The 12212-nt window shown below is 51.6% G+C and overlaps 1 protein-coding gene across 14 annotated transcripts in view; it reads right to left on the reverse strand.

Moving 5' to 3' along the window:
- The window catches only part of LHPP (phospholysine phosphohistidine inorganic pyrophosphate phosphatase), a 149355-nt gene that overhangs the window by 43260 nt on the left and 93883 nt on the right, over nucleotides 1-12212 (reverse strand). The window contains exon 7 of one of the 14 annotated variants that reach the window (XM_030832005.3): nucleotides 1715-1847. The exons of the other annotated variants lie outside the window; for them this stretch is intronic. Within the exon in view, the coding sequence (XP_030687865.1) occupies nucleotides 1739-1847 (109 nt within the window). The 3' untranslated portion in view covers nucleotides 1715-1738. Of the gene's footprint in view, nucleotides 1-1714; nucleotides 1848-12212 lie in introns of those variants that run through there. 14 annotated transcript variants of the gene reach the window in all.

Raw genomic sequence — 12212 nt, forward strand, 5'->3', positions numbered from 1 at the left:
TTTGGAAAACAGTCTGGCAGTTCCTCAAATGATTAAAACTAGTTACCATATGACCCAGCAATTCCACTCATAGGTATATACCCAAGTGAAAAAAGCCAGTCACAAAAGAGCACATATTATATGGTCTCATTCATGTATTTGCAGAATAGGGGAATCTGTATAGAGAGAAAGTTGGTTAGGGGCTGCTCAGGGCTGGGGAGATGCGGGGAGGGTAGCTAAATGGTGAGGGGGGTACACGGTCTCTTCTAGAAGAGATGCAAATGTTCTCAAATTGACTGATGGTGATGGTGTGTGAATACACTAAAGCCCCTTGAATTGTACACTTTAAATGGGTGAATTGTACGGTTGTGGATTATATCTCAGTAAAGCTGTTTTTTAAAGACCACATTTAAAGAGAGTGATAAAAGCTAATATGGAAAGCTGACATATGACAGAGGTGGCATTACAGATCAGAGGGGAAAGGGTGGGCTATTAAAGATGGTGTTGGAACAGCTGGCTATCCACATAGAAAATAAAATGAAATCCCCCGCCTCAGGCCATGCACACACAGCAAATGGGTGTGTATTTAGAATCTGAATGTGCAAACCAAAACTTTAAAACTTCTGGAGAACAATGTAGAAGACCAGTTTTCTAACTATGGGGAGGGGAGGATGTCTTAAACAAGATACAAAGTGCACAAACCATAACAAAGTGAAAATGAAAATGGATCAGATCAATAAATCTGATTATAATTCAATTTAAAACTTCTGTTCAACAAGACGCCATAAACAAGGTGAAAAGACAGACCACAGACTGGAGATAAATGTCTGCAATACAGGGAACTGACAAAGAAGCCGGAGCAGAATGTCTAGAAGATTATTACAAACAACTTTTAGATAGACAAGCATCCCATGGTAAAGTGAACAGAGGATATGAATAGGTAATTCACAAAAAGGAAACGTGAATGGTCATGAAACACCGAAAAAGCGCTCAACCACACTGAAAGTACAGGGAACGCAAATTATATTAAAACAAGATATTATTACACGCTTTTCAGGTTTGGAAAAAGTTTCTTTTAAATAAATACCTCGTGGTACAAAGAACTGGCAAGGATGTGGGAAAATGGGATTCTTTTCCACTGCTGGAGGGGACAGAGCCGGGCACATCCACTTTGGCGTGATTGGCATATCTAATTAGTAAACTGTGAACCACGTTCGCTGAGCCAGTTCTCCTGCTTTGGAATCAGGGCTTGGCTAAACTTCCCTGATGACAGTAATCACTGAAATCCTGTTGAAAGAACGAAAAGATTCCCCGGGTCTAAAACTCAGACCCACCAGGGACAGACCTGGTAATATGTGTATTTAACAAGCTCTCCAAGGTGATGCTTATTACCCAGCAAGTGTGGGGAAAATTGTTCTAAAGAAAACCTAGCCCATTTTCACAGGAGGCATGCCAACACGGCTCACCACAGTATGATTTATAATCGTGAAAAAACCGGAAACCATTTACACGTCCATCAACAGGAGACTGGAATACAAATTGTGGGACAGCCATACATTGAAATGCTCCCACATAACTCCAGCCTCTTTCCTGGCCAGCCCTGAAATGCTCATTTCCAGAGGCTGGCCAGGCCTCTAAATAAATATGTCCTATGTGTGATTTTCCCTGTTGGTGCCATGTTGCATGAATACAGCTGAGGGAAACGGGAAGGATTTCAGTGCTGGGATTCTTCTACCTTTCCAGTAGCTGACTCTTTCCATCAAGAGGCGGAGGGACTCACCCTCGCCAGCTCCGTGATGGCGGCGGGCTGCCTAGAGCAGGAGGGCCTTCTGCAGGACGTGCTCCAAACCCTGGTGCGTAAGATGCTCCTACAAAGAAGGGTTCTGTGGTCAGATGTGTTTGGGGATGCGGGCTGCCCCGCCCTCCTGAGCCTCACAATGCCTGTCTCCTTACTGCAGGCACCGGGGAGACCTGCTTTACAGAGACTCAGACACAACGACAGCGTCGGGACACCTTCGGGGATGCGGCTGGAATCGTGGGTATATTCGCCTGAAGCAGCCCAGCTTCTCCCAGGTTACTCGCCTGCAGAACCCCTTCCACGTGGCCGCCTTTCCTAGAAATCCCTCTGGCCCTCGATGGGACCTCCAAGCGGCCAGACATGGGTGGGACCAAAAGTAAGTGATGCCTTTTTCCACAGGCCAGAACCTAAGTGTGTGGAGCCATGAGGAGGTGGCGCTGGCGGCCGGGCTGCCTGGGTGGTGCAGGCGGTGGGAGCGCCAGGGCGGAGGGCAGAGGCCCAGCCCTCCGGGCACTCACAGCTGCAGCTCAGGCTGCGCCAGCTTCAGACGCGCAGCCGAGCGTGAACTTCCTGCGGCTGGCGGCCCTACCTGGGTCCCCTGGGGTCTGTGCCCCCTCAGCACCTGAGCACACAGGAGATGTCCTTCCTGACCCCCTCTCTCCTCACCCCTGCCCGGGACCCCAGGCCACGACGGCGCCCCACGGCTCATCTGCCAGGGGAGGGCCTGGCAGAATGTGGGTGAGGCCCTCGGCCCCCGCTCAGCACACAGCCGGTAGCCCCGTGTGGAGGTGCGCCCCAGGAACCAGGGCGGGTGACGGGGACGGGTCTGCCAAGGCTTCCTAGGGGTGACACACCTGGTCGCAGGGGCAAGGGTGATGGAAGGGAAAAGGAAACTGGACGCACGGCCCAGTGTGCGAGCATCAGCTCCTGCCCCGAGGCCTGGGGGCTGGGGGCCGGGCAGGCACTGCAGCAGTAAGGCCTTCAGGCACCTCAACTGCCCTGTCTCGAGGTGGGAACGGCAGGGCCAGGCCCGGCCTTGAAGGCCACCTGGTGTCGTCTGAAGAGGGAGGGACGAGGGTCAGACGTAGGCACTCGGGCTCCCCAGGGCCCTGGAAACCGGAGGTGGCCCCCGGAGAGTGTCAAGAGTGACAGTCTGTGAACCTAATTCAGTTTTTTCTTTGGATCAATAAAGTTTCCGGGTGGGCTCCTTCCAGAGGACGTCTTGCTTTAAAGAAAAGGTTGGACGGAGGACAAAGCCGCGTGGGTGGGCTGGGGTGGGAGTGCACCCCCTGCTCAGGGCGCTGGGGTGCGCGGCCAGGGGCCAGCCCGTCTCCGGCTAGAGCTTGGGTGAGCCACCCTGGCCTTGGGCCTCAGGGCCCAAGGGGGCCAGGAGCAGCCAGCCCACCTGGCTCATCTCCTGGTCAACCACAAACCGGGCAGGCACCTCTCTGGTCCTCGTTCCCCCAGCTCTAAAGTGGGGAGGATAATGGTTCCTACTTCTTACGCACTCAAAGGGGACTATTATTATAATTCGATGTCCCGATCGTTAGAATGCAAATAATAGTGCCTGCTTTGTCTCCTTTAGTGGTGGAAAGGACACGCACGTGAGAGCTCAAGATGACAAACGCTGGCCGTCACCTTGACACGGGCAGATGGAGAGTTGGCCTTGGTCTGGCGTTCCGCAGCCCACCTGGGGCACAGGCCAGATTGGGGGGGGGGGCGGGCAGGCAGAGCCTGGGGGCTCGTCGGCTGTGGAAGGAGAGAGCCGGGGATGGCAGAGCTCTCCCCAGGCCGCACAGATGCTAGCCATGGGTGCCCCGTCTGGGACAGGCCTTCCTGGGACTGGCACCCCAGCCTGGAGAAGCTCTCCCCGGTCCTCTGGCCATGCCCTGCTCAGGGAGGAAGGAGGTTTGTGTGTGCATGTGCAGGGGAGACCCCTGCACCCACGTTCCTGGCAGGCCTGGGGGCAGGCTGTTGGCGGGGGGGGCTGGCCCCCTGCATCTCCTCGCTGCCTCACACTTCGTACCAGCACTTTATGTTCTGCCGATTCTTAACGTTTTTTTCTTTAAATATATTTCTGGAAAAGCTGTATTTTCACTCTTGTCCTGCCAGGTTTGTGTGCACCCCTTTAGGCAGTAAAATCTCACATGAAGTCATCCTCAGCAGCTCATAATCAAAACGCTGGGTGTTCAGATAACAAAGCGATGAAGAAAACCAGGCCTGAGTGCTCTGGACAACGTGGAAATGGCCAGTGCAGGTGGGATCCACGTTCTCCTTTGGCTCGGGGCTCCGTTTCACGAACGGCTGACGGCTGAACATCGCGGCAGACGCACGAGGGCTGTGAGCCTCTCCGTGGGCCAGGAGGCCGCCTGGAGTCCTTGCCCAGCCCTGGGCCCTGCTGTCCAAACGCGTCCCCTCTCCTGCTCACACCCCTACTGCACCAACAGGATGGAACACTTACTACTGGGACAGTTTTACTCACTCATCCACGCGCATGACGGCTTTGGAGGCCAGGCTGTGGACGAAGAAGACACGGCCCCCGCCCGCCCCCCGCAGAGCAGGTGACGCAGGTGGCAGTGAGTCTGGGGGAAGCTGGTGCAGGGGGAGGAGAGGACAAAGGGGACCAGGGACTCAGGGGAAAGAGGAACACAAGAGCCGGCCCCTCCTTAATCATTCTTCCTACGGATGCAACACCTCGATCTTGGCTTTCCAGCCTCCGGAACTGTGAGAAGATGCATGTCTGTTATGTAAGCACCCCAGTCTGTCCGGCCCGAGCAGACTAAGACATGGCATCTGAGCAGAGGAAGGGAGGGAGCCCACGTGGCACGCCCCTGGGAGAACAGTGACCATTCTGTAGAATGTCCCTCGATTTTTTTGTTTTTTAAACAGATGTATTGACATACAATTCACATACCACATCAATCACCTATTTAAAGTGTACAAATCAATGGGTTTTGGTGTATTGCGTTACTAATTTTTCTAAATCGTGGTATAATATGTAGAACATAAAATTTGCTATTCTAAATAGCAATTTGCATTTTTAACAGTACAGTTCAGGGGCACTCATGACATTCACAATGTTGTGCAACCATCGCCACTATCTAGTGCCCACAGGTTTAAAAACACCCCAACAGAAACCGTGTTCCCATTAAGCAATAACTCTCCATCCCCACCCTCCCCCAGCCCCTGGCAACCACCATGTGACTTTCTGTCTCTGTGAATTTGCCTCTTCTGGGAATTTCACGTAAGTAGAATCATAGAGTATTTGTCCTTTTCTGTCCGCTTACTTCACTGAGTGTAACGTCTCAAAGGTTCATCCACGTTGTAACATGTGCCAGAAATTCATTCCTTTTTATGGCTGAATAATACCATCATAAGGTGTGACCAACAAGCAATTGGTCTCCAAAATTTACAAACAGCTCAATGCAGCTTAACATCATCAAAACAAACAACCCAATCAAAAAATGGACAGAAGACCTAAATAGACATTTCTCCGAAGAAGACATACAGACGGCCAAGAGGCATGTGAAAAGCTGTGCAACACTGCTAATTATTAGAGAAATGCATATCAAAACTACAATGAGATATCACCTCAGACCAGTCAGAATGGCCATCATCAAAAAAATCTACAAACAATAAATGCTGGAGAGGGCGTGGAGAGAAGGGAATTCTCCTACACTGTTGGTGGGAATATAAATTGGTACAGCTACCATGGAGAACAGTTTGGAGGTTCCTTATAAAACTAAAAATAGAACTACCTTATGATCCTACAATCCCACTCCTGGGCATATAGCTGGAGAAAAACATGGTCTGCAAGGACACATGCACCCCAATGTTCATTGCAGCACTGCTTACAACAGGCAAGACGTGGAAGCAACCTAAATGTCCACTGACAGAGGAATGGGTAAAGAAGATGTGGTGCATATATACAATACAACGGAATGTTACTCAGCCATTAAAATGAATGAAATAATGCCATTTGTAGCGACATGCATGGACCTAGAGATTGTCATAGTGAGTGAAGTAAGTCAGACGGAGAAAGGGAATGCGGAATCTAAAAAAAAGAGATACAAATGAACTTATTTACAGAACAGAAACAGACTCACAGACTTAGAGAACGAACTTAATGGTTACCAAAGGGGAAGGGTGGGAGGAAAGGATACTTAGGGAGTTTGGGATTGACATGTATACACTCCTATATTTAAAATGGATAACCAACAAGGACCTACTGTATAGCACGGGGACTCTGCTCAATATTATGTAACAACTGAAATGGGAAAAGAATTTGAAAAAGAATAGATACATGTGTACATATAACTTCATCACTTTGCTGTACACCTGAAATTAACACAACATTGTTAATCAACTATACTCTAGTATAAAATAAAAAGTTAAGAAAAAAAATTCCATCATAAAGAAAGACCACTTTTTTTTACCCATTCACTGGCTGATGGACATTTATTTGGGATTGCTTTTGCCTTTCAGCCATTGTGAAGAACGGTGTGCTATGAACATTCGTGCACAGGATCTGTTCACTTCCCTGCTTTCAACTCCCTCCTCACTGTGGTACAACAGAGTCTTCCCATGTTTATGGGGAAGGGCACCCAGGGCTGCGGTGCCCTTCTCAGCGCAGTGTCAGGAGTGCGTGATGTCTTACTGCAGCTGACGTCCACCTTCCTCACCTGGCTAAGGTTGAGTCTACCAGAATCCTCCACTGTAAACTCCCCATTTCCCCCTTTATAATTACTGAATATTTGGTGAGGGGTAGTTTAAGGCTATGCAAATATCCTGTTTATGCTTAAGCTTCCAAAGGGCTCTGTTTTGAACCTGCCAGGTTGGAGATGTTGAATGATGGGCTAGGGCAGAGGTCACAAGGCTCCTGATGCCAGAGGCGGGGAGGGCCGGCTGCGGGCCGAGGTTGGGGGAGCATCCCTGGCTGGGTTTACGGTCACAGGCCTGGGCGGGTTGCCTGGGGGGAGAATGAAGGAGAGGGGCTGAGAAGGAGCCCCAGGGATGACCGTGTGCTGAGGGCCGAGAGGACAGCGTAGCCTCAGCGGCCGAGACCCTGGAATCCGTCCTTAGTTCTTCAAGATGACAGGCCCGCCGTTTCTCCCCCCAGCCCTGCACCTCTGCCCGCCTCCCTCCCTCCCACCCTCCAACTCAGGCGCTGCATCGCTGCATCTTCCGGGACCACTCCAGGTGCCCGGTGGGATATGACCACTCCCTTCCCTTGGCCCAGACTCCTCAGGACTTTGGTTGTGCCCTTGGGACAGCTCAGAGGCCAGGTATCGCTCGCCGTGAACTTGGACCTCGGATGCAGGTCCCGTGTCTGATCTTCCACAGTCCTGATGCCCCCACCACTTCTGCACACAGGACACCTCGTGAAGTTTAAAGCCAAAGGTAAGCCCCCAAGAGCCCCGAGTCAGGCTCTGCGTGTGTGGAGTTCTGGGGATCCGAGGTGACTATGACAAAGTCCCCTGGGGGGCGCTGCTCTGGGGGAGGGAACCAATCCCAAGGGCACTTTCCCGCAGGGAGATGAGCCCGCATGGTTCCCGACTCCCACTTTCTGGGGAACCTGTAACCCTCGGCACCGTTCTGCTGGTTTGGTGTAGCTGTGTGTCGAGAGCCGTATGTCAAAAATGACTTTCTATTCTGTGCAACAACAAATACTTGGGCAGGAGGGTCTCATCTGCTTGTCTTGCACGTTTCACACACGTGCACACAGAGAGCACACGCTGTCCGACGGAAGATGTAACTCACAGAGGAGCCAGCACTGGGGTGTTGAGTCATCTGCTCCGAACCAGGCGCGACCACGGACACAGCTCCCAGGGCACTGGGGCTGGGGCTGGTGGACCTGAGCCTGGTGTGTGCACGGGCACAGCATGAAGACCCCAGACTCAGGGCAGCTGCACCGCGGCACCTGGGCCTGTGTACCTGCAGGCTGTGAGGGTGGCTTTTTGTTTCCCATGTCTCAAATGTGAACCTGGACCTGTCCAAGTCTCAGGCGTACGAAATCACTGTTTGGGAAGGTAGAATCTTCGGTGTTTCGGGCTAGGAGTGCGAAGTTGCCCCGCTCCATCCTGGCTCTGAGACTCAACGCTCCATAACCGGGAGCAGGGACCTTCCCTCTCGGGGCCTCGCTTTCCTCGTCTACAAAACGACCGAGATGACACAGGCGACCCAGAGTCCAGAGCGCCATGCTCTCACCCTGGTGACAACACTCAGCAGCTGGTGAGGGTGGGGGCAATGGGACCCTCCTCCACTCCGTGGGATGACGACCCAGCATCATCTTTCTTGGAAGCAATAAGGCAGGACTTAAACTACATGTTCCCTCTGACCCAGCCATTCCATTTCTGGAAATTTACTGTATTTTATTTTTATTTCTTTTACTTTTTGGCTATGGCACGCAGCATGTGGGATCTCAACTCCCTGACCGGGGACCAAACCCATGCCCCCTGCAGTGGACGCGCAGAGTCTTAACTGCTGGACGGCCAGGGAAGTCCCTGGGAATTTATTTTAAAGTAATAATCAAACAAGTATACAGAAATATATGTTTGTGGTGAAATCCAGACCAAGTCTGGAGTTTAGTTAACAATGTATGTACCAAATTCGGTTTTTTGGTTGTGACAAGTGGACCGTGGAATGTAAGATCCTATCAAGAGAGGAACCTGGGTGGAGAGAGGACAGGAAGCCTCTGTGCCATCTCGGTGACTTTTCTGTGCCTGTGAAATTATTCCAACATGAAAAGTTTATTTATTTATTTATTTTTGGCTGCCCTGGGTCTTTGTTGCAGTGCACGGGCTTCTCATTGCAGTGGCCTCTCCCGCTGAAGAGCACGGGCTCCAGGAGCCCGGGCTTCGGTAGTTGTGGCGCACGGGCCCAGCTGCTCTGCGGCATGTGGGATCTTCCCGCACCAGGGCTCCAACCCCTGTCCCCTGCATTGGCAGGCAGATTCTTGACCACTGCGCCACCAGGGAAGCCCCCAAAAGTTTATTTTTAAAAACATCCACACATATGTCTATAAAAGAATTTTCACCTCAACATTGTTTAAAATAGTGAAAAAGTAGAAACAGCAAGGTCTTCGAGTCTGGGAATTATTAAATACATAACAGCCCAACTGTGTCATACGTGCCTCGCAGCTGCAAAAAGACGGTGGTTCCGTATACGTCGACACAGACACCCAGGGTGTATTAAGGCAGAAAACAAGATTCCTGAACTTTATACTTATGGTATAATCCCACTAAAGTAAAAAAGTATGTGTTTATACACACATAAAAGAGTCCAGGGTTTTCCTGGCGGTGCAGTGGTTGAGAGTCCGCCTGCCGATGCAGGGGACACGGGTTCGTGTCCCGGTCCAGGAAGATCCCACATGCCGCAGAGTGGCTGGGCCCGTGAGCCATGGCCGCTGAGCCTGCACGTCCGGAGCCTGTGCTCCGCAATGGGAGAGGCCACAACAATGAGAGGCCCGCGTACCACCACCAACAACAAAAAAAAGAGTCCAGGGGAACCCATGTCAAACGGCAACAGTGATGACTATATCCGGAGCACAACGATGATCCAGTGGACGTATTTCCGTGTTATTGGAACAGGTATTTTCTTTACACTGTGCTTCCACTACTTTGTACAAAGGACCACCACCTCTCAGTGGATTTCTGCAGAAGCCTCCTAACCGGTCTCCCTGCTCCTGCCCTCACCCCCCAGTAATCTCTCAACACAGCAGCCAGAGGGACCCCTTCCAAACCTCAAGTCAGCTCTGTCCTCTGTGCAAACCCCACCATGGGCCACCCTGGCAGGAAAAGTAGAAGCCCCGACGCCTCTGTACCGCTGCACCTGCAGCCACGGCAGACGGCATCCCTGCACACTGCTCACGGTCTAGAGCCCCTCTTGTCTTCTCGCATAGAATATAACCTGCCGATTTACCCTCGCCATCGCCCATCCTCCTCTGCTAACCCGCGAGCCCACGCAGCAGGGACTTCAGTCTCCCCAGCATGCTGACGACCCCCGAACACCCGAGAGCTGGTTAAAGGAGTGACCTCTGAGGAAAAACCATGAAAACACTTCCATTTATGAGTTTCTTTGATCTCACTGATGGGCTGGACTCTGTTACCACCAACACCACGACGGCCCCTCTACCTTCCAAGGTCCTCCTCCCAGGCACGTGGGGACACGGCTCCCAGGTAATGCGTGTGGACCTTTGGGGATGTTTGGGTCGAGGCTCAAAAGGTTCTCACATTTACCATGTTATGTTAAGTTTCTTGAATGGAAGTGAATACGTTTAGTCTTCTCCTTACACAGGCTTATCCAGTCTTTAAAAATGGCTGCTTGTTCCTCAAAAAGTTAAACATGGAATCACCATTTGACCCAGAAATTCCACAAGTAGGTATATATCCAAGACAATGGAAAATATATGTCTACCAAAAACTTGTACATGGAATTTCAGAGCAGCATTATTTATAATAGCCAAAAAGTGGAAAGAACCCAAGTGTCCATTACTTGATGCATGGATAAATAAAATGTGGCACATTCATGTGATGAAATAGCATCCAGTCATAGAAAGGAATTAAGTTCTCAAACACGCTACAACTGTGCTTTCAGGCTGCCCTGCCCTCCACATTCCCGCTTGCTCTGGAGACCCAGGCTCTCACCTGGCAGGTGTGTCTCCCTCACTGGACTCTGATGACGAACAGCAGCAGACGCAGGGCTCCCAATGCCAAGCACACACCCAGCAGAAATGCATCTCACGTGTGCACAGTACGCAGAGGAATATTCCGGTGCCCCATTCCAAATGGCCCCCAATGCCCACATCAGTATAATGGAGAACCAGCAGAAACTGAACAGCAATGAGTGGACCACCCACGCCTACACACAGTCACGGGAGGATGTCAGAGTCGGTGCCGAGCAGAAGAAGCCAGGACACAAGAGAGAGCTCACTGCGCGGGTCCATCTCATAAAGTAAACACGTGGAGTCAGGAAAGTGGTCGTCCTGGTAATGGGGGAGTGACAGAAGGGGGGAACGTGGGGACTTCTGGGGGCCTGGAAATGTCCTGATTCTTGACCTGGGGCTGGTTACTGAGATATGTTTCACTCTGTGAAAATACATCAAGCTGTGCACTTACGATATGTGCACTTCTCTCCACTGTTATTTTTCAATAAGGTTAATTTAAAGGAACTTTAGGAAGAACCATGGAACATTATACAGCTACTGAAACCATGTGTTAGAGGTTACAGGGAGCAGCTGTGTGCATGTTGACATGTGTGTACACAGTGTGTGCATGTGTGTACGGGCACCCACACGTGTGTGCATGTGTGAGTGTGCTTGTACGTGGTGTGCCTGTGTGTCCATATAGTGCCTGAATGCATGCATGCATGTGCATGGGTACCTGTGCATGCGTGTGCATGGGTGTGCGCACAGGTGTCTAACCCAGGAGAATATCACTCCTTCAACCACAGCTAGTAACACAAGTAACCACGTGAGGCTGCCCCGGAATATTAACCAACAGTCCTGCCCTGTGTCACCAAGACTGCTGCTTTGTGGTCATCCGGGGATATTAAAAGACTCAAAACTGCCCACAGAGGAGACCATAAAGGATGTTTTCATTAATAACAATAACACTAGTTACTACGTATTAAGCACTGCTAGGAGACAGGCAGCAGACCAAGAACTTTACTTGTGTCTTCTATCCTATTATTTACACCCATTTATGAGCGGAAGAGACCAAGGCTGAGGAGGACAGCTAGAGACACACAGAGGGCGGCAAGTGGCTGGGCTGGGATCTGACCCACCTGTGCCTCTGGTCACCACGAGTACATGCTAACTCCCTGGTGCGGGTCCTCTCCCTCATTTAAGGAACATTTATTGCGTCCTGCTCTACCCAGGCCTGTGGACACAGAGCTGACCAAGGCAGGACTGGCCCACAGGGAGCTTGCAGTCCACTGTGAGGACAGACCCAAGCACACTTAGCCCCAACAGAGATTGGGACAAAGGGCTGGGGTGTCCAGAGGGTGGAGGTGCAGGGTCCACGCCCTTTGGGACTCTGAGACCAGGGCAGGAGCCCCAGCTCGAGCTTTCGGAGTCGCAGCGAACTGCCCTCTCCCCTTCCCCTCCCCTGCTGGGAGCTCTGCCTGGAGGATAAGGCAGTGTAGCCTGGGGGCCCTCACTCCTAGAACTGGGGGTCATGAGGTAGGGCACTGCTCCAGGGCAAAGCAAGGCTGCCTGGAGGAATCCACCAGAAAGGGTAGGGGGGCCCAGATGAATAAACCGCCCTCCAGGCACAGCTGCGGACCCTCAGACCCTTGGCCTCCTTGCCGAGGTGAAGAGCTCGGCTGCCCACCCACCCCTCACCCTCACAGCCTCACGGTGACCTGGCCAAGCTTCTGCTGGGATCCCATTAACTCTGCACAAAAGACCCCAAAAGGTAGAGGCGGCTGGTAAACT

This window comes from Globicephala melas, chromosome 16 (genome assembly GCF_963455315.2).
Source record: "Globicephala melas chromosome 16, mGloMel1.2, whole genome shotgun sequence".
In the NCBI taxonomy this organism is placed as follows: Eukaryota; Metazoa; Chordata; class Mammalia; order Artiodactyla; family Delphinidae; genus Globicephala; species Globicephala melas.